Raw genomic sequence first — 22,976 nt, forward strand, 5'->3', positions numbered from 1 at the left:
TATAAGAAAATAATATTTTCTTGCCTAAATAAGATTACTATGTACACATTAATCTACAGCGGGAGGTTTAAAATGACTGTATAATCTTTAACTCTAGCTGTCCTCCAGTCCTTTAAAAAACCAGATTGCTTGAAACATCATAAATAATAGAATTCATTCAGGGAAATGATCGACGCCCAATGCTCCATTTTTCAAAATAGCAAAAAAAGACCTAGACTTCAAGAAAATTATAAGCCCATAAACATCGTCTTTCTAGCTCATAGATACGACTTCAGGAGAAGATTTCATCTCCAAGAGAACAGCTTATAAGGAACTTTTTCGCAGTGGGAGAATTTTGTCGTATTATCTTTTTGAAACAAGGGCCTCATCAATAATGGTTTTCAATAGTATGGTAGCCACCCCGGTAGAGTAAACATGGTGCACGGATTATCGCTATTCGCAGCAGCGGACCCGATTCGGTAGAGTTTTGGCCTGGTCACATGGGTCCTGAGGCAGCCATCTTGTGTCATCGCTCTCGGACCCGACGAGTGTCGACAAATTACGCAATATAATACCCAAGTTTCACCGGTAGCTACTGGACGGTTCGGCCAGCCGTCAGACAGCGGATGTGACGCTTCGGCGTGTTCTTAGGAAGGCCAACCGTACCCGAACGAAGTTGAACATTGATGTTATCGTACTAGGAATAATTTGTTAGCCCGAAGTAATCCATTTTATGATGGAACACCGTAGCTTTTAACTGCGGCAAATAATTTAAACTGATTCTTATGTCTTGTTATAAGGCTATATATTTCTTAAATGGTTTGTAACCTTATTTGTAACTTGGATGAGTCTTAATGGTGCTGTGTTTTGTTTTGAGCGCAGGTGTGCCATATATTATGCAACGAATAGCCTTGCTAGTCAAATTTGTTCTGTTGTTCAGCGAGTTAAAGAGAGAGCGTCTAAAGACTGAAGCCTTGAAAACGTTGCTTTTGAAACGGTGTTGTTAAGAGCTCTGTGAAGACTCACGGAAGATGATACCCGATAGCTATCTTGTAGAGCACGTTCATTGCCTCCATACGCCAGACCATTTTGGGGAGAAACCGCGAGCTGAGAAATAATAGAAGCGTAGTTTCTTTGGCGGTCAAAATTGAAAGAATTTACCGGCTATGATATTGCGGCCTGGACTTTTTAGGAAGTAGTAGTAAAGAAAAAAAGAAAGCAATATCTCCAGACTGTTGGACCTGAGAAAGAAACTTCAACATCTTTTTATTGTTTGCTGAAAGTGCACAGTAAATTGTGAAGGTGTATGACAAAATGCCAAAAAATTTCTAGTGAGCCTGGACAAATGTTATAGGACATTGTAGGTCGAGGACCGAGTTCTTCATATTCTCATTCGCACTCTTCACGGTCCTCATATTGAGTTTCGTATGGCGAGTAGGATGATCACAAATGCATCTAGCGATACATATGACGTTGCTTGCGTATGTTTGAATGCATTAAAGGAAAATGGAACTCTCTGTCGAAGCGTTGGCTTTGACAGCGATAGAAAATGCGCATTTGAAGAACTTTTCGATTTGCGAACTAGTTAGTTTAAATCGAAGATTACTAACGGGAAAGGAGGTGAAGAAGATCTTGTACGAAAAACAACTACATTTTTGGGGGGTCAAGACACGTTCTCGGCGAGACACGTACGCATTAAAGCTGCAAAGGCTACTAGAAATATAATGAGCGTATGAGGGGCAGATGAGCAAGACTACGAAACCTGAAGAAGGCCTAGTGGAAAAAGACTGGAGATATATTAAAATTTAGATAATAGTGTATCGTAAAAAGAAAACTGAGTAAAGGAGTCACACTGTTTTGTTGCCGTCATCATGAAACAAATAGTTCTATGTAGTGAGTGAAACCACTAAACTTTGCTTCCTGCTTCGCGTAATACTTTCTTTACGTCCTAATTCAACATCGAATATAACAATTTATTTATTCGAATACATCTTCAAATTATAGCGTTCAATCCACTTCTATCTACATCTGCTAATAATCTGCTATTTAGTTTAGGATTTTCTTCTAGTTATTGTTCACAATATAACACAATTGCTTACGAAGTCATAGATTGCTATTCGCTCTAAAGTTACTTGATTCGTCAGTAGCAGGAGTGCTTTGATTGATGAAGCTAAAGTAATATTCCCCAAACAAGTTATAATTTTAAATATACAAATGCGAGCGTTTAAGAACGCAATTAGAAACATGGAAAAAAATAGGTAGGATAGTAATGTAGCCTCTGAAAAGATAAGTGAGACTTTATCAAAATCAGAAATATTTCTCGTTTGGTCCTGAAGAGCAATAGACAGATACTAGGGTTCACTCATACGGGTGTCAGCGAGGCTGCTAGAGCTTACAAATGCGCAAGTCAGTGCAGTAGAACAGACTTCTCAAGTCGTAGCTGATGCTCACGAGAGCAAGATGCTAGAACGTCGGGCCGCTTCTGTTTAAGGGTATAACACGTGCATCAAGAAACCGGACGCTAATATAATATTGTCGATCAGACGAAACTTTTAATTGTTTTAGATCAATTTAAGAAGTTTTTTCATGCATAAATTTCTATGAGCGGTTTCCAAAACATAACGTTCTGCGGGGTTTATTGTAAAGCCAAGTTGCAAGAGCAGTCATTGAAATGCCGCCGACAGAAACAGCTTCTCAAGACACGTTTCTATGCCTTATCAGCTGCCAGATTTTGTTGAAAAAAAGTTGACAGCCAAAATAAAACAGAGGCCCCTGACATAAAAAAATCTTATAAGCGAAAAAGAGAAAATGACCACAAATGGTGAATATTTATCATCACTAAATCACAGTAAGCAAAAAATTGTAGACAGCAAGAGTAAATGTATGTTTTGCGAAAATCGTCACGGGTCAGCTAACTGCAGAGATAAAAACTTAACTGTAAATGATAAAATCAAGTTGAAGCACGTAATAAATATCTCTCAAATAGCCATTGGGCCAGTGTAGGGAAAGTTACAACGCTAGTTTTCTAAAGTGGATCATTTGCCAACATCGTGTAGAAGATCAATTACAGGTAATTCCATTGACTCTGACTGTCAGCAACGCAGATTTATTACCTAAGGAACATTATTGCATAAGGCAACATTTTCCAAAAACTAGTTTTCTATCAGATGGAAATATTCGAAGAAGCTTCGTTAGTTGTAAGCTAGCTCATAGTAGTATAGCAAAGCTAATTAGAAATGACTACGTTTATCTTGCCAAGAAAGATTGGCCATTGTAAATGTAAGGCCGTTATCGAAAAATATATAGTCAGTTGAGATAATAGCTTATAAAATAACTAACAATGTAATACCGGCGCCATCAGGCCGACTGTATTGACTAATGAGCAACACAACATTAGGCGAAAAAGTAAAGATGTAGTTGATATTAAATTATTACTAAATATATTCGACTCTTGAATAGGTGTATCTAAAAAGCCTATTTAATTATCGAGGTTCATCTTAACCACAGAACATTTTTGGCACTCGATTGGTTTAAGGATCCAAACCTTTTTTTCGGTGAGATACTCTGCAGAATGACCGCTATTTGTCTGAATGGTCAATCTAACACTACTACGATTATTTGCGAACGTGCCAAGCTATATATAGAATTTTTTATTATTTAGAATTATCTATAAATCTGTGAAAAAGTAATTCAGGATTTATATATGGATTATATTTTGCATATTATACCGGTGAATATTTAGAGAAAACTGTAGCCATTTCATAGTTTACGTCGTTCGTACCCTTAGAAACGGAGTTAAGGAAATCTTATATGGATGCGTATCCACACGCTACCTTTTGGAAGGTTCGAAATCAAGCTTCTAATTCTAAAATAAAATTCTCAAAAAATAATCAAAATTAATGAATAATAATAATAAAATTTAACAAAATATATAGTAAATTTAACACCTGACACATGGAAGGCTCTAAATGTTTCACGCTGGGAGGAGGAAAATATCGTAACGTTCAATCCAGATGCAATATTCGACTAAGGCGGTAAAGACCATGCGGGCTCTAATAGATACTGCGCGTCTTTACTATTCATTACTATTAGGCTCTATTGTTGCCATTCATGATAAATTAAAAATTGATTCTCCAAGAGGCGCGTTTAAAAAGTAAAAAAAGCTGAACACTAATGTTCCAACTGATCTGAATAAGCAGTGGTTATGATGATGCATTGAATTAAAAAAATATTTGTTTGTTCGAGGTATCACGTTGTTTTTAATTGGAAGGGACGTTACGTTTAAGGAAAAGTTGGAAAATCTTTGTCGATGCAGGCGACCAGGCTTCTACAGCAGTGGTGTACTTCGCAGCTTTTCGTGCTCATGCTAAACCCATAGTTCATTTAGCGCCGTCAGAGACAAGCCTTGCACCATTGAAGCAACCCGACAATATCACGATTCGCCCAAAGAAATTTATAGATACCGTTTTAGTAGCCAAACTGGTACTGCGCATGAAGGAATATTTCCAATTAAAAAATACTGAGCTATTCTTATGGTTCGAAATAGTACTGCATTAATTTCATTCCAATAGGTCTCAAAAATTGGGGTCTTTTAATTAGAGACCATCTTTGAGAAATCCTGAAGGATACTTCACCATTTCGATGAAGATATTGTTCAGGGATCGCGAATCTGGCAGATCTGCTATCCAGAGAAATTCAGATGCATAAACTGGCTGAACCATCGTTTCGGAATGACGAACTGGAAGCATATGAGAGTTTCCGAAGCATTAACCTTATTTTGTGTACAGCAATCGACGCTTCCAAACGTTGATAACGGCAGTTTAATGTAAGTGGGAAACCGCTTTTAGCTCGAGGACCTAATCATGCGAGACTCGCCACCGTGTCTTGCTAGCAAAAGACAAACCCACTTACGCGATTATGCATGACGGTTAGGTAATTACCATGTATATGAAAAGTGATGTAGTGATGAGAAACGTAAGGGTTTTTTGGATGCGTCAGTTGGCTAAGTCGTTGATGCAAGAAGAGCTGGCTGGATAGTACCAAATTTTCAGGCATAGCCGAACAATCTTTATCAGCTTACAATTGCAGTTTTATTTAGATCCTTCAAGACAACAGAACAAAAAACTCCGAAAGGAAAGTTGGGATGGCGATTTTCACATGTACGACATTCCGATTTGTTCATTTAGAGGTAGCCGAGAACTCGCTTGCAGCAGTATATTTGTGGGCGATTCAATACTTCATTGCGAGATATGGTGTCTTGTCAGAGGACTCTGTAGATTTCGAAAAGGCTGATCAATATCTGTCGATAATCTATCAATAATGAAATATCACAGGGTTTTTTCGAAAAAAGGAACTTTTTAAATTTAATTAACCCTGTTTTCCTTGGTGGGAGGTTTTTATGAATGGTTGATTAGTTTATTTAAACGCTGTTTCAGAAAATATATGGGTAGTCAAAAGTTAGAACTCTAATCTCATGACTATTTTTTATGAAGTTTCTACAGTTATTAATCGGAGGCCGTCATATAAATGATGGTCAATCCCTTATACATCTCTCTCCAGCAGCGTTTCTATTATCAGACATTTCTGTAAATTTTCCCGGAAAAAAGTGGTTGTTGTAAAAAGCTTAGTGGTTTAATAAAAAAGGAAGAGCTTTTCAGAATTTCTGAAAGCGTTAAAGAGAAAAACATTTATTTTTTTGCGAATAACACTCCAGAGAAGTAGCGACACAGGAACATTATTAGATCAAAGTGACATGATCCTCGCCATTACCAAAAGCGAATCAGCATCACCAAAATACCTAGTTGGAATGAAACACGCAGAGCCTATACTATACACCTACGTAATGGTAATTATATCAATCGAGTAGGTAAGCTCTCGCTAAAGCATCTTAGACTCTGTCTTAGGTACTTAATTTTTAGTATTAAAAATTTATTGAAGTTATTACTGAATTATCCGAGGAGAGTTTTTCCGCGAAGGAGACGAGTACCAAGATAAGTAATTACCAGGTAACTTGTAAATTTGGCTAAGCTATAAATTTAGAGGTCTGCCTTGTTCGAACAGTTCTCTGTTCAGTTTTACCTGCCTGTTTCAGCTGATGTTAGTAACTGAAAGTTACAGCGATTGGAAGAGAAAAAGTTTTCACTACGGTATTAACCACGGATTTGCTAATCATCGCTCGTATTAAGTGGCTAACAATTATAGTCTAATCTCATTGTAACTGTTCGAGCGGAACCGTTCGTCTAGGCTGGGTTATACCATAAGAGCATTAAGCTTCAGTGTTTTGTGATGAGCGAAACTTCTAAACCTTGTTTTTTGCTTCGATTAGTACTTTCTGTGTTTTCCGATTCAATGTATAGTTAATTAATCTATTAATTTCATACTTCTTTAGCATACTTGTCCAGTATTAGTTAATCTGCCACATAGTTTAATTTAATTTCATGCTCCCTTTCACTATTTCTCGTTATACCTTTTGTGATACGTAACCATTTCTCTCAGTGAACCGACATCTATTTTGTGATAGGATCTCAGCAACAAAGGTGCGTGTTTTAGCCTTCGTATGTTTTCTTATACAGATCTATATTTCGCTATTTTTGACAACGCGATCACAATCAGTGTTGTCTCATTTGAATGCAAACCGTAGGCGTAACAATAACATGGGTAGCTGAGTAACGAAGTTGATTTAATGAACTAGCCAAGAGTAGACGATATTATGGCAAATTAAATCAGTGTATTTTGCTTTTCAGCTTCTTCCTTCTGGTAACCACTAATGAAGGAAGGTAAAAAGTTTTCAATATCAATGACATCTTTTTCTTTTTTCAAATAAAACGTAAATCCATTTGAATCCATTGGAAAAGGTTATTTTAAATAATTTCAAATAATATTAAAAGGAGCATTCGAGAAACACCAATGGAAGATAGCTTTAGTTATAGTTTCTAAAAGTTCGAAAAAAAAGCACAAGTAGCATGTAAAGATGCTGCTGAAAAGGCTTAATACGAAAAAAGCGTCGATGTAAAGAGAAACCCTAAAGGGAGCACATAAGGTAAAGCCTGTCAAGTTGTAAAGGCTTAATTCAGGTGGAAGCCAAATTGTCTATGTTACGTTATACTGATATACCGTCTATACCTAGTCCACAAGTGAATTTTCCAGACGTACGTTTTAAGCTACAAAACCTTCGACAGGGTAAAAGCATTTGTGTTGGACCACGCAGCCATATTCAGTGGTAATAAACTACGTGATTGAGTGCAATATAAAGGAATTTTATTTGAAAGTGAAAACTTCGATTTTTAGCAGTAGAACAGGTTGGGGGGAGAGGGAGGCGTTTGACTGGAGATTCAAAGGTTTGCTCAGAGCATTGCTCCTTTCCTGTTTGCGCTCTTGTGAAAACGTTGAGGCGACTGATAACCTGTTCTTTTGGAATACGGAACTCTTTTGCTGTCTTCTAACAAGGCAGGGTAGGTCGTCTCTAGCGAAAACTCAAACTCGAAGCGACGAACACCACGCTTTACGTGTGCTTAAGGTCATTCTTGGAGATCGAATGGTGAAGCGAAATAACGACAAACAGCACCAGAGCAACACAATCCTGTTCATCGCAACAAACGTAAACAAGTTACAAGGGTCCATTTAATGTACACTGTATTTAAACTGTGAGCAGATAAAATACTACATTTAAAAGCAGTTTTTCCTGACAATGTAAAGAGTAGGAATCGAGATACATAGGTATCAACAAGCGGCTGTAGCATATCTCAAGGGTAAACCAATAATTATTGATGAATAACGACAACAATAAATGCGCTCCAAAACATAGCTTGTACGACCCTTTTGACCGATTGAGCTCTTGTTGGCCTTGATGTAGCTGGCTTTCTCCTCTTAGCCTACTCTTTTTCCACTGCTTACTTTCAACATAACTCTACACCTAAATTTAGTCAATGGTCACAACCCGTCGCATACTTTTTTCGGTGTAGTTTTCTATAGTTCCAAATACTTGCTTAAAATACAGGAGCCTAATGCAATACTATTTTTCTAAGAAGTGTCAAATATTTGTCAAATGCAAATTCAAATGCGGTATTTCTCCGCCATCACACTTTTCTTTTGCTATAAAATTATTTAGCTTAGCTATCGCAAAACATCTCGCAGGACATTTGGAGCTTTCTTATGCTTGAAGCTCGTTCGACCACACCTAAATGAACGATAAACACCGAACACTAGGGAGATATGTGACTTAAAGTCTTCTGAGTCAATACCAAATAGCTTAGCGCATCTTAACAGAACTTTTTCTGCGAAAGCGATTCAAGGACAAAACCATCGCGAGGTCCGCTACGGAAATTGGTTTAATGCTACATACTTTGGAAATATATAACAATTCTATTACCGAAACAGCTAGGTAGGTACGTTGAGTGTACAAAATGAGCACATAATCTTCCGTGAGCATTTGCCTTCTTTAGATGAGGGTCGCAACGAGAAGGACACTGAACTCTGTAATTTTTTCCAATAAGGGATTTAAAGTACATCGCTCTAACATACAAAATAGCATACAAAACCGAACATTGTATTTTAATTACGAATACACATTAATTACACACAAATAGCGTTCATTTCATTCAAATGCTCACGGCTCGTAAAACACCAAAAATTAATCTGAGGCATCATGTTTGCATCTACAACATTCTATTCTATTCTAACAATTAATAATCATTATTCAGAATATTTATTGTTTTTGTTTTGGGAAATAACGAACTGAAAAATCCTTGAAAACCTGGTACTTAAAAACGTCTTGAACACAATCATGATGCCAAATCTGTACAAGGCCACAAACACAAAAAGTATTTTTAGGGAACGCAAAAAAGTATTCGTTGTCAAGTTCTTTAGTCTTTCTTGCGATCTGTATAATGAATTTATGAAATATTTGCAGATTTTCTACAGCTGGTGCTCATACATAAATTAGACGATTGCGCTATCTAAGTCTCCATCTCCTTTTGTCCTGTTGTGAAGGTGTAGCTTCATTTGTAGGGCGAACATTAACTACAGAATTACAAGCATGTATATTTTACATCTATATGTGTATTTTTATTCGCCATCTCAAATAGAGATTATTTTATAGAAGTTAACACAAAAGTCATTCAACAGACATGTACTGTATGCAATAAACGCATTTGTATATAGATGCGAAATGAAGACTCTTAAACAGTTAAGACTTTTGCCTTCTACTTAATTAGAAAATAATTCTATTTAAGATTACGGCGCAGTTTGCTAGAATTTGACAGTTCCATGTTATTTACATACGATCTAATGTAACATCTCACTGTTCCCTGTATCACTAATATAATTCATATAAAAATCATGTGCGGAGATGATCACAGGTTAGCCGTTGATGCCGAAGTCTGGTGCGTAAGAACCGGCACTCCTGTTAATATCAACATGCACAATAGCCCGCGGACACACACACTAACCTTTGGGGCCCAATTAGATGTTGGATGAATCTTTATGTTAGGCTTTCTGTCCGTAAACACGATGACATGTAAGGCATTTAGGGCATTAGGAATCGGACGCGGGTAGGTACATCGTCAATGGTCAGCTGCAGCTTAAGCCACTTTACTCGCTTCGCTTGGCATTAGTGAGTGAGCTCGTTAACAAGCAACAGCGCTAATTAGGGCGGCTTGAGGACAGCTTCCTGTTGTCTTTTCATAGACTCGTTTGGCCCTGTTAATTACAGTATACCTATGTACGTATAATAGTAGATTGAACTACATAAGTGTATTTCAGATCATCACAATAACATTTTATTTATTGCATTTATAGAAGGCTTGAAATATACTACCATGCCCTATCTGAAAAGCAGTGTGAATCCACGATAACTGATCAGCATAGAAGTTCCTTTGTGTTATCATTTTTAGCTGGGACTCTGCCATTCTCTCTTTACCGACACGGGCTCCTACGCGACCGTAATGTCTTTTGGTGAACGTTATGTAAGCCACTTGTAGAATCAATGTATAGTCATAAATAAAAAAGTGTAATTACATACGTACATATCTGTAATTACACTTTTTTTTTACGTACATACCTAGAAGTTCGGAGTCTAACGGGGGCCTCTAAATCTGGATACTTGAATTTTGATAAGTTAGATTCTAAACATCTAGTTTTTCAATTGTTTTTTTTTTGTAACGCTTTTTGTTATTTTTATGTGAATAGGTTTTTGGAATTACTGGTTTGCCATAGAACTCAGGACTTTTCCTTACCTAGTCTTATTGGGTTTTGTTCGACTTAGCTAAAGTTGCTCTAAAAGACCCACAAAACGACATGGTAACCACTTACCAACACTAAGATTTACTATTATTATTATTATTAGCGGTCCGCATGATCATAATTACAATGGCAATGCTCCCACAGATACACCCGAATTATGTCGCCTACTAGATCCTTTAGTTTAGTGAAAATGAAATATTATTGGGGAAACCCCAAAAAAAATAATTTTTGCTTACAGTCTCGACCGATTCCCGTGCCTGATTCAATATGCTCGAATCGCATTAAACATCTATTCATGTGAGTCCTTTTAGCGCAAGCTTTGCTTGGATTCTAGATAAGCTTCATGGATCACAATAAAAAAAAAGTCAACTAATTAACCTAAGCTAATTAGATACCCAAAGTTAAATTTCTACGATTCAGGAAGGCCTGAGCAAAAGTTGTTTCTTAAGGAAGGATAAGGAAAAAGGAGTGATATACAAAAGCAAACCTATAATGTGACTGAGATGTTTATGTAGCTCTTACTTGCGAAAAAGAGTTGAAATATATCCACAAAACATTGTACCTATCTTTTTAATAATGCTCCTTAAAGTAAATCTAGACTTAAGGTAAACCCAGCTGTGGCTCAGGTACATTTGAGCTCTTAAGCTATGTTCCAGTAGTTTTTATAACTTTATTAATCTCAAAAACGTCCGGGTAGGCATTTACACATTTGGCACCCCTAGTCTTAGAACCGGGAAATTAGATAGTTGCCTACTAGAAAAAAACCTCCTTCCTGAAAAAAAAGATGAGCCTTCCTTGGATATCCTTGTATTCCACATTTATGTATTACGTGTTATGAATACACATTTCATCGTACTAGTTTAAAATCTTTCGTTCCTTATGGTGTCATTCCAGTTAGGTTGAATTGAAAATTGCTGTTCTGAAACGAAATAGATATTACCTTTTTTTAGCAAAGATGATATTTTCATTGTTCATTCATAAACGCATATCGATAATCTGTGAAAATGAATTTGCTTGCTTAAACTCGGTTGTACGGCCATAGTTAATAGACAGTAATTCAACAAGATTTTGAACGTGGAATTGTTGTAGTCTGGTTGCTGTGAGTACGTAGAAGCCTTGTTTCCCAAAACAGAAACAACGTAAATTGACATTTATGGATATAGGGGTGTCAGTTCGATATAGTAACGATGACCGCAAGCTTTCAGTCATTAAGTAATTCCTTTCTGATGTTATCAACGAAGGTATATTCCTCTGATAAAAGCCCGATTCTATATTCTTCAACATTTGCGGCAAAAATGCAAGTTTTGGCTTATAGTAGTCAGTCGGAAATCCAAAAAGCATATCCTCCTGATTCTTTTTTCATTAGGCATCAGTCAGAATGAGATGCCTTTTTTAAAGGACGTACTCAATGGTTATGTTTTTCTAAGTTGTGCGCAGTGACGATCACATTATCAAAATAGATACATACATCAATGAGATCGTTTATGATTGCATCTATGATTCGTTGAACTAAAACTTTCATGACAAACAGTAGTCTGTTAAACTAGTAAATTTATTTAGATGTATTATAAAGTTGCAAGTAGTCTTTCTGAAGAGGGGCTGTGAAAAATACTGCCCCCGTTCAACGGACGAAGATGTCTTTGAACGTCGGAAGTGGGTAGTTCTTGTTTTTAATAGCAACGTTAAGTTTCGTACCGCATTTTGTACACAAGCTCAGCTCACCGGCTTGTTCTAAAATTAAAATAGGTATCTCTTAGTCTAGATATCTGATTTCTGCTAAGGCATTCTTTTTAACACGCTTTTTGAGTTTAGTTTCGAAGAAAAGCAGCATAGTAAAAGCCACTGGCCTCATGGCGTCTGCTCAAGATATTAGCAATGTTATTGAGAAGCAGAATAAGTATTATCAGCCGTTCTGTCGGTTTCTTTGATGTACCATGCGCCTTAAATCTGGCGTGTGACGTTTAACAAAACTTGTCGGTTACACTGGTTGACTGTCGGTTGACTGGTGCCAGAAAAATATTGCTGAACTCCAGCATATAATATTAGCGATGAAGCCAAAAATCGAAGAGTGCTACCGTCTTCAGATCATTAAATTGCGGGATCTATTTGTTAGGTTCGCTGTCGTTTGGCCTAATTGTTTTCCCATCGCCAATTGCGCTATGCCGTATTCTAGGCCCCTACGTCAATATCTGCTCCCACCACAGTCGCGGACAGCAATTCTCTAGTGATTACCCGAATTCCCGACTTTTCACTGCTAGTCAAAAGACGAGCTTTAAAATCTTTCCGTCCGTCACGAGCTGAGAGCTGTTGTGCCCTCTAATGGGTTTACACCACTTAATCATGAAAAGGTATTCAACGATCGTAAAATCCATGAGTGTGATTAAGTCAAGAAGGATCAAAAATTCATCCGAACCCTATCACTCTTTCATGTCCTCGAGAACGTCTCAAACGAAAGGCTCGACAAATTCTAAGCGGGTTTTTTTCAAAACAAGCGTACTAAAATCACTTTGGTTAGCCATAATGCATATATAACTTTCATCCAATGCGTTGGTTAGACACCACTCAGAAGGCTATACTTCGAGCTCCATGCTTGTTACATCCACTCCCTTACAGCTGAAACAACATTGATGTCGTTTACTTATGTCATCTGAATGGTGACAGATATGAAGTAATCAAACAACATTTTGTGCGTATCTACAGAAATATTTCTTATGGCTTTTCGTATCAAGATTTTGCATTTCTTAACTTAAACAGTCATTTACAAAATTTCCTCTGCTAGTGTACTTTTATAGTAATAGTATAAATATATATAACCAGCCACGGCGAAGGATTCGCTCAAACACGTAGTATATATATATATATATATATATCTAGTTTTCACCTTCATGCGTTGGTTTTTCGTATCATCAAAACGTGGTTGAGTTCAACACAGCGTTAATCTGTAAATTTGTTATAGTTCACGTACTTTATAGCACTTTTTCTATTACACTACGCATATTGTTTCACACTTTTTAGGGCATGACTACAGGTCACACATTTAGTTTTAGGCAAATTAGAAACATTTTTCGAGTAACAAAATAAGCTGTTTCCTCTCCAATTGACTCGTGCATTGAAGGTAGAGATATTCTCATCGGAGAAGACTCAAAAAGTGTCGGATGATTCTATTTTACCTCAAAGATCAGTGCAGTTAAAGCTAACCTTTAAAAAAGGAAATAATAGCATTAAAAATAAAGTTTTGCGTTGTTCTGATGGGTAGATCTTTTGTTACCTTTTTGTTGTGAACATTTACTGTTGACATATATACATATATATATATATAAAAGATAAAAAATAATAAAAGAAATTTTTGGTCTTGCTTTAGAAAGAAGTGCTAAAGAATAAAAAGCAAAAACCCATGTCGTATATAAAGCTCTTTTTGTTATCTAATATTTCGTTGGTAGGTTTCGAGGTGGTTCACGCCTCATCGTTAGGTCGGTGCAAAAACAGATGGGCACGTGAGAATCAAAGAATTCTTGGGCCAAGTCGAAAGGAACACCAAGCCATTGTGGATAGCAAGAGCCCGTGCTAAAACCGCAATCATGTTCTACCACCTCGGGAAGACAAGTAAACATTTAGGCATTCGGAAAACTGCTTAGCGGACACGAAACTGCTTCTACATTGGCCATGGCAAGGATCTTTAAGTCGGAAAAAGAGTAGCTCAATGAAATTCTAAGAGGGAAAGTGCGCATGCTCGCCCTATTCAAAGGAAGCTACAGTTCAGTACATATACATAGACAAACGCTGTTTACTCTAAACGAACCTCTATTTTATACGGCGAGGTCTAGGATTATTGCTGCGAGCCGTAATACTCGGCGCTACCTACGTACGTATCTCAACATTTGGCCTAAAGCCGTTCGCTCTCTTAATTAGTTCTTCTGTAGGCACTCGGGGATTTCCAATTGATAGTCTTTCAGGGTTTACTGTAACGAGATTATGCGACGATTTCTAACATTAACGACCCCTCGTTGCAACTTGGCGCTGCCCGTTCAACTTGCTTGACGGTAACCTTTTGAAAACGCGTTAACTCTGACGCACACCGACGGTTTCTCTGCTGGCTCCTAAGAGTAGCTTTGGGTTGCTTTCAGGGTCGGCAAAGCCGTGGTTCGGGATAATGAGGCGGCAGCCGTCGTTTGAGGTAGTCCTTGCGGTACAGGCACAGTTCAAAACGAAGCTGTTTGAAAAAATTTCAGAAGAAGTGGCGCCCAGTTCATCAAAGTCCAGTGTCTGCAAAAGACGACAGGAAAGGTTTGTATATCCTGATTTACAAAAAAAAGGCTTCTTGATGGATCGATTGGAGCTACCGTACGTCTTTGAAGCCTTCCTGAGATACGTCAAAGAAGCGGGCGAAAATAATAGTTTCGTCAACTATCTTGCCTGGGCTGTTCTGGCAGATTTTCAAGGTTTTCTGGTGAGTATCGAAACCTGCAAACGTCAAGCGCGAATAAATTTGAGTCTGCGGATGGTAGCGAACGCGGGACGCTGGATAGGCCTGACCAACGTCTAGCAACCGGATGCAGATTCTTTACCCGTGGGGAGCAGGTTTATGCTAAAGATCAATACCCGAATCTAGGCATCGTCTTCGCGTAAGTTGCATAGAAGGAATCGACGATGATTCTATTGCAACAACAATTGTATTGACCATCAGAGTGATAAGATACCTAAGACTGAACAAGTAGGACGATGAGTATTCCTCTGAACATTCATGAGTTTACGATGAGCGCGTAGAGAGAACTCAGATCTTTCTGCTGGCCGGAGAGCGGTATTAAGGTGTGCCGACCAGCTGCTCGTCGCCTTTAGGATTTGTTTCTTGGTGTCTCTTAAAATCCTTTAGAGTTAAACGAATCGTTTCTTTTCGATAGCTAACGTAAACTTAAGTTTACTCGTTTGTATATTCAACCGCTTAGCTGTTCATCCCATTTCAATTTGACGCTGCGCTAACTGTAGACTACGAGTGTCGTATGCAAGGAAAATTACATTTTCCGAAGATGGCGGTTGGAGCGCTAAAACATACGTTCAGTTCTTTGAAATCTTATTTTTCGCAAATGATCCAATGATTTGAATTAACTGGAGTTTTACAACTATGTTTATCGTGCAATTAATTGAATGCATCCACTAATTTCTTAATAGTCAGGCTAAAATAGCTAAAATAAATTATAACCTAAGTTTTAGGTAAGTAGTTGTAGGGTAGATAGAAAAACTGATTCGTTCGGCAGGCATCGCTTTATAAAAGTGCAACATTCACGAAGTGTAGTTAGATATTATCACCTCATGTACATACAGTGATTAAGCCAACTGAAGGGTTCAACCTAAGCCAAACCACATACATCATTTTGGTGGCAGCAGTGGCATGGCTGGTGACATGGTTGAAATTGCAAAAGACATGCTCGAACGGCTGACTGATCGTGATGTCCCCTAGTAGTGTTTAATGAGAGGAAGGCCAAACAGTGAACGAAGTATGAGCGGTTTGCGAAAAAATGGAAATGGACACCCTACCGAGTGGCGAGGCTTACGTGTGGATATTTGCAAGGAATTATCCGCTCTAAAAGCTGGTGCAGACGAGATGCAGAAAAGCTTCGGAAAGAAGTTATGTAAATTCTTCAACCGGAAGAGGCCAGTTCGCCAAAATCGTTCTTTCGTTGCTGCAAGTAAGCTGGCGAAACGTTCAGCAAATCAGAATTTGCCATACAATTTATTTTATTTTTTTAATTTTATATCTCGACTAGCGTAAAATTAAAATAAAAAAAGTACTGTTTTTTGGAGGTAAGATCAGCCCCTTTCTCTAATTTTTTTCATTGCGACGAGGATAAGATGTGTTACTATGTTAGTGCAGGTGATGCGAGATTACATGCTGGAGGAGTCTGGACTTCCTAATAGGAGCATCGCAAGCGAATTAGGTCTGCGCTATATGGGTACTCTGAGGCTCGACGACGGCAGTGCAGCCCGAATCACTGATCAGCTTCCCAATTTGCCCACCACGACATTCTATAGTAATGCTGATTTCGCACCGCATCAATTCAATCGGCAAGCATCATTAGTGTATTGTGAGAAAATAGGAAGAAGGACGTTTTCTTGCTCAAGTAGGCTTCAATTCAAGCCTCGTCTACTCATTCTCAAACCAGTGCTTCTTTAATTTACAAATAATCTTTTAATTTTAACGTGTGTCAAGGAGTATTGGTACGTGTAAGCTTAATAAAATATCGGTCAAATATGCAATGTACATAAGATTTCAAAAGCATTACGTTTTAGGCTGATAGCAGGCTAGAAATCTCAAAAATGCAAAGGTTCAAAACAACCAAAGGTGTAAGAAACTCAAGAAACCTAGTCTCTGGAGTATGTGAACCACCCAAGTGGCAAATGATATTCTTCTTTCTAAGGTCGTTATTTTATGTATTGAACGTAGTTTTTGAGCCTGGTTTTGGATTAATTTTAATTTAGATTTTACTAAGAATCTTACACTCTAATTACTCAGAACTATTCATTCAAACGATTACGAAATTCGCTTCGTTTCACCCATGGCCAACGCCACCCGGCAATATTCGCCATTTCGGGACAGCCCCGTTTCAAGTTTTGTGCGAAGTTAACGTATTATATCGTTGTGTTACTTCGAAATTTATGAACCACTTTGGCAAATATCTTGAACAAATGAACTGAGCTATTGTTGCGGACGTCATGCTTAAACCGAATGCCTCTGAGAAAAAGTTGCGGCAACGATGCCTTTAACACTCATGCACCTTGGGCATTACCCGGGAAAAATTTTTGTCTGTTGCGATTTCGGGAGCTCTTGCTGGATAAAAATATCCGCCCGCCTTGTATGAACGCATGCATGTCAGTGGCTATTACATGCTGTAATCACAAAAGAGGTTGTAAGCTCGAGGCCGGATTTCCTTGTGCTCTTTCAATAATATTTACATAATCGAAGCATTATCTGCCATGCTTTATTTAGCTTAGCACTACCGGGTTTTCGTTAAATTTTGTGTTAAAAATTGCGGCACGATACTGTGTAGTGATCAAATTGAGAATTGGCTACATTAAATACCATATTTTTCGACTTCCCTGGATAGTTTGATGATGCTTAGCTTGAAACAAACCATAGAAAAGCTGAAAGTATTAGCTCTAACAATAAAAGATATGGTTCAAAAAGGAAAACCGCAATGTTCAATTTTTTATATGGACTCGCTAATTTTCGGAGCATATATATATGCTATATATATAAATATATTTATATTATTGTCATTTATATTGTAGGTTATCACATTTCACGTCAGGTGACCATTGATCGGTGCAATCGGGTGGGCGTATGCTTTTCAGTTTGATTTTCGGACTTCAGTAGTGTTTTTCCGACTATTTAAATTTTTACGAAGTATTCGTCACTATTCTTCACCACAACCATCAAGTTAAGAAGGATTGCAACTAGGCAGCATAAATATTTGCGCAAGATACAATGAGTGTACGCATATCAATGTGATGAATTTTGTTTGAAGTTAAAGTGGGAATACACGTGATTTATGAAGTTAAAGAGAAAAATGACTTTGCAGGTGAAAGTTAATCAATACTATCAGAATAATCAATAGAACAATTTCCATAAACTGTTTTGTTCCAACATACATAGATTTCCAATCGTTCAATAAAGTTTTGGAATATAAAGCAGCCGGTTTTACGACATTCCTGCTTCTCGAGTGTTAGAGCTCGAAGGGAAAGTGTTTGAAAATTGATGTATGTAGCACCGGTGACTGTCGATGACAGCGGAAAACTTGGCCTCTGCGAGAAACCCCCAGACGACTCGATCCCTCGTCCGTCACAAAACAACTCTGGTAGTGGGCGACAGCATTGTGGAGCCCCCTGGCCCAGTATTGTAAGAAAGGTTCTTCCTAAAAAAGCGCCAACGGCTATTCGCGTGGGGTCAAAAACGGTTATCGACAGTATTGTACGTGACGCAAATGGGTATATCGAGATGACGGACTAGTTGCGGTATTTCCATAGGCTGGTTATCACAAATGCGTGGAATTTGAAAAAGACATACCGGCAAAGCGTAGAATCTTTCGAGAAAAATAATTACTTCACGATGCGGGTTACAGCTGCACAGAATATTCTTTCCCCTGTTCGATCAGAATCGTAAAGCGCCAATTAGCATAACTGTGAAGAAAACGGCTGAAGAAAATGCCAATTGTTGGCTTTTTCCCTCTTTATAGACTGGGCGATATAGCGGAAGTCTAGAATATCTGGGAAGATCACCTACTACATTGCCAGGAGGATGGAGCTTTTAACAAGAAAATCTTAACAACAGGGACGGCCAAATTCACACGGTGTTCAGTGCTGGGCCAACAATGATCACAGTACGAGAAGCCTTAAACAGCAAACATAGTAATTTCAACCGAACTTTTAGAGCCAAGCGTTTTGCTACCCGAACTAGCTGTATAAGTAAAAGCCGTCACCAATATCAGCCGCCATCAAGAAATCACCGATAGAAAACAAAGCACCACATCGGGCTGACAGGTTTAATCTGTTCCACAATCGAGGACCTCGTACCGTAGTTCCTGGCAGCATTGATAACTGGAAGTACAGCCCCAATACATGGCACCTCCTAGCATCGTAACCTTTTGCAAGGATGACAACGGTGTGCAGCGAGGCTGTTTTTTCAAAACGACGCTAACAATTGGTTAGTTGAGCAGGAAGGGCACAGCAGCTTCGGCGGTTCTCGACTCGGAAACCTTGGATAGCTTAAACATCCTCGTGCTAACTGATACTTGAATAACTAGTCCATTTATCATGCCGCGTTTCTACTCTGTGTATTGCCCTAAATTGAGGACCAGCGAGCATACCGCCCTACCGCAAGCATTTTAGTGTTCTACAATCTTAGGATGGGCGACCTTACCATGCTTAATAAAGCATAATATTATTGCTTGTAAGTAAAGCTTGCAGCAACTTATATTCGTCAGACTGATTTGAAACGTAGCGGTGGAAAAACTCGTCAGTGTCTTGGAGCGATATCCTCTCATTTTACTTGTCGCGTAGGGATGCGCTCTATGTCTCATGCTGTCTGAAATAGGTGTCCCCAAACGCGCTAAGCCTTTTCATTACAGTTCTACAGGAGAATTTCCATGCAGACATACAGACTTTTGATACGGACAACTGTTGAAGGACTCAAATAGGAAGGCCGAGGAAGTCTAGCCAAATTGTTTTGCACGCAAACGGTTTAATGATATACAACAGGTCGAATAAATGGTGCAGCAGGCTCCAGACTGGATTTATTCGGCAGTTACAAAGTTAGGACAGATTGTCTACCTGATAAACACGGATAAAGTTCAGAAAAGTATGCAAAACGACGGTCTTTGAAACATTGTACCTCGACGAATCACTTCTTGTTTACATTAACGGCGCTTTGTACTGAAAGCGACGTATCTCCATCAGCGGAAGAAGTTCCGTCGCATACATTTCGAAAAAATAGCGCTAGGCAGTCTCGGACGTATGACCGACCAAATCGTTTCACCGCTTGTCTTTCGCAACCGCTTGCAGCTTGTTCAGCTCAAAATAACTCAGAAAAGGGCGATTATGAGCCTGACAATAGGCACAGATGGTGCAGATACGGATGAAATTGTCATAGATATTTTGTTGCTTATTGCTCTTGGTACTATCTTTAGGATGTCTGGCCAATTACTCAAAGTTGTCTAAACTTTCGTTTGAGTAACTTTCGTTTGAGTAATCCACATGATGCAAAGTGTTTTAATGGTTTTATAGTCACTCTGATTACATTTAGAACTGATAGCAAATCACAACCCGTAAGAATGTAAATGATCAGAATGTATAACAAGACCCCAAAAAGTTTCTAAAAAAACTAACCGCTGGAATTTATCTGATCCCCGATCAGCAAAAGATGCCTCAAACTGATAGTGTATTTTTTTTATTTACCAATTTTTGTATTATAAACGCAGGGTTATCATAAATGGCTTCTTGTGCTATTATAATAAATTTGTCATACAATCAGTATTTTCGTTTAAGCCCTATTTCGGATCTTCCAATTTGTGTTAATCGAATTTTCTGCGGCTTCTTCGAGAGCCGGGTGGCAATTGACAATAACGTAGATAATCGATTTCAGACAAAAGAGGACATCTTTATTCTTGGTAAGTTGTCCCGCGCGAAAAGATTGGACAATAGCTGATTTTTGCTTGAATTCCGATATTAATTGTAAGTTTACTCTTTCGTTCTTGAAACAGGACTCCGTCGTATAACAGTAGTATTTTCGGATAAACGCATTTTTAAAACCGAGTACGAAACAGAAACGACTAATCGAAAAAAGTCTGTTTAGGCGGTCATTGTTGCTCTTAACGATTGCTCTTCGTAGTGACCTCATAATGTTAATGCGAAATGTGATTTGACACATACATGATCATGTAAAAACCTAATTATCAATCCTTATTTTCCCTCAAGTCCTACTGCATAAATATATGGGAGGCGAGCTGTTACTCTGGAATTAAGCAACCTCAAGTTTTACAGACTGATGCCCTACTTTTCATCTCCAGAACCCTCAATGCTCGTCTGTCATAGACTCCGCCTTTGCTTCTTAGCTTTTCAATCAATTCTCTCGGTTAGTCCTATTGGCCTTGTGCATCAACCCTCACTATTAGCTCAGTCGGTCTACCTCCTTCTTCCTTAAACGCCGTTCACTCTCTGTACCCCCGTTTTTCGTTGTCTATTGGCACGTCGGCGCTGTTAAAGTCAATATTTTCGTTCTATTGTAATTATTTCATTTAAGCTCCCCATTACCTTACTTAAGTTAGGCTGTCAGGTTGTTTTGATTCGTTCTGTCCGTTACCCTGTTAGTTGTACTGTGTGATTAACCTAGAACGGATCCAATGACATATACAACCTACCTTTTGCTCCCTTTAAAGCAATAAGATACCGGACAGTCGGCATGACCCGTGCTTTTGGTGTTTTACACCTTATGAATACACAGCAAAGGTTTTCATATACGTTTGTTTTCTGCTCCATTCCAAAAGCTTTGATACATACATTATGTAAATCTGCAAGGTGGTGCCACTGTAACGTTTTTAGAGAACACTATTATTGCTTCGCCATGATAAAAGCTCATTTTATATTTTAGCGTGAAATGAATTTTTTCAGACGTGTCTTTTTATTGAAACAATAAAATGCTTGGAATAAAAGTCTAGCTTACACATAAAGAATTACGAAAATTGTTGAATAACCAGCACTTACAGATTCTCATTAACTTAAGGGTATAAAATTCCTTATTAATGACATAGAAAGGTTTAAGCTTAAAATATCTTAACATTTTCTTTAACTGAACATCAAATATCAACTGTAAGCCGCTAAGTGATAACTTCTGAAGAAAAAATTTTCTAGTAAATTTTATTTTTAAAAAGTTGCGTAAACTAAGCGCACGCTGGTCACGGCTTTTGCCATAGTGTCCAACATAACCCCAAAGCTAGAAGCTCTGAAAAATTTTAGACCGAGCTTTGGCCCAAACAAATTAGGTAGTAGCTTCTCAAAAACCAAATGGTTAGGATCCTATAAGGGAATATACGCTTTTGCAGAACTTCGAACTCGCAAGCTAATGCACGTGTAAATAGCACTTCGTGATAAAAAAAATCTTTACTTACATTTGATACTGGCTCAAGAGCTCTTTATACATCATCCATGATGATCAAATCATAAACTTTCACTTTTAACGACAATCCAGGTATTTAGTCAACCAGGCGGCCACTGCGGTTACCAACATGTACTTCAGCGCACATTTCTGTAAATAGGACTATCCAATATCAAAATATTAACTCGTGCTGTGTAATATCAAGTAGGAAAGGGCGCAGAACTAAATAGCTTATGGGGGATTCAACCCAGGTACATTCATTTCATTATTCGTTAGCTCAGTAGTTGAGCATTCTAATCCCGTACCAAAAGATTAGTTCCACTAGTGCTGACATTGCCACTATGTGGTATTATCATTATGCATTTTGTGCTTTTGATATAATACGGTTCCACTCGCCCCTATCTTACGCTTGCACGTTCCTTTTCACCGAAACCATTCGTAGTAATGAGACAGATTCCTTACCATCTGTTGTACAAGAGGAATTCACTGGAATTCTGCGACTGATGAGGCAACCGCTACCGTGGTTTACTGACGACTATGCCTCTTAGCTATCCATATATTTATTCAGCAGGCGGCAGCAATAGCAACAACTACTACAAAAGAACAACGCCACCAACAATAGCAGCGACCCGTCGTGCTACCAGAAAATCCTATGCGAGAAACAAAACTTTTCACTCAGTGGCACTGCGCGTTGCCGCTGTGAATGTTCACTTTGCTTCTGTGAACCCGGCCTTAATCTAAGATGAGAAGACTCGAAAAGAAGACAATATGCAGATTTGTTCACCATGCTATTTTAACCGTCCTCGCAGCCACAAGGGCACGCGCACCCCCCACTGTTTCATGCCTGCAACCACCCTGTCTGGTAGCTGCTTACCGCACTCACATACCGCACTAAGAGTATGCAGATCTTAGTCTTTACTTTCGTCTATTTACGTTACATTGGCAAATCTGCTGTTATGATAGGCTTTAAGTAATGAGACGATTATTGCATAAGGTGAATTGTGTCAATAGACATTCTCTGTATATGTATATATATATTATAGAAGTTACAATGCTGAGGCTGTTATCATATTGGTGATAACATTTTTCAGAAATAAAAAATTTCACACACTAGTTT

The 22,976-nt window shown here is 38.3% G+C and overlaps 1 protein-coding gene and 1 long non-coding RNA gene across 21 annotated transcripts in view; one reads left to right on the forward strand and one right to left on the reverse strand.

Moving 5' to 3' along the window:
• LOC111251769 (uncharacterized) overlaps positions 1-17,414 on the forward strand; it is a 32,204-nt gene extending 14,790 nt beyond the window's left edge. The window contains exons 1-3 of one of the 6 annotated variants that reach the window (XR_015328643.1): positions 6,183-6,515; positions 14,343-15,902; positions 16,083-17,414. Coding sequence is in view for 2 of the 6 variants with exons in the window: in XM_086990444.1 (XP_086846570.1) it covers positions 14,369-14,502; positions 14,649-14,844 (330 nt within the window). In the remaining 4 variants the exon portion in view is untranslated. Of the gene's footprint in view, positions 1-6,182; positions 6,516-9,596; positions 9,698-14,342 lie in introns of those variants that run through there. The other 5 variants (XR_015328644.1, XM_086990444.1, XM_086990445.1 and 2 more) reach the window with 5 other exon arrangements.
• LOC111251767 (uncharacterized) overlaps positions 1-22,286 on the reverse strand; it is a 39,216-nt gene extending 16,930 nt beyond the window's left edge. For 10 of the 15 annotated variants that reach the window (XR_015328657.1, XR_015328660.1, XR_015328656.1 and 7 more), the window contains exon 1: positions 21,873-22,155. This is a non-coding gene — a long non-coding RNA (uncharacterized LOC111251767). The other 5 variants (XR_015328659.1, XR_015328648.1, XR_015328649.1 and 2 more) reach the window with 5 other exon arrangements.
• Positions 22,287-22,976: the final 690 nt, after the last annotated feature.

This window comes from Varroa destructor, unplaced genomic scaffold (genome assembly GCF_002443255.2).
Source record: "Varroa destructor unplaced genomic scaffold, Vdes_3.0 BEIS01000005.1, whole genome shotgun sequence".
Lineage (NCBI taxonomy): Eukaryota > Metazoa > Arthropoda > Arachnida > Mesostigmata > Varroidae > Varroa > Varroa destructor.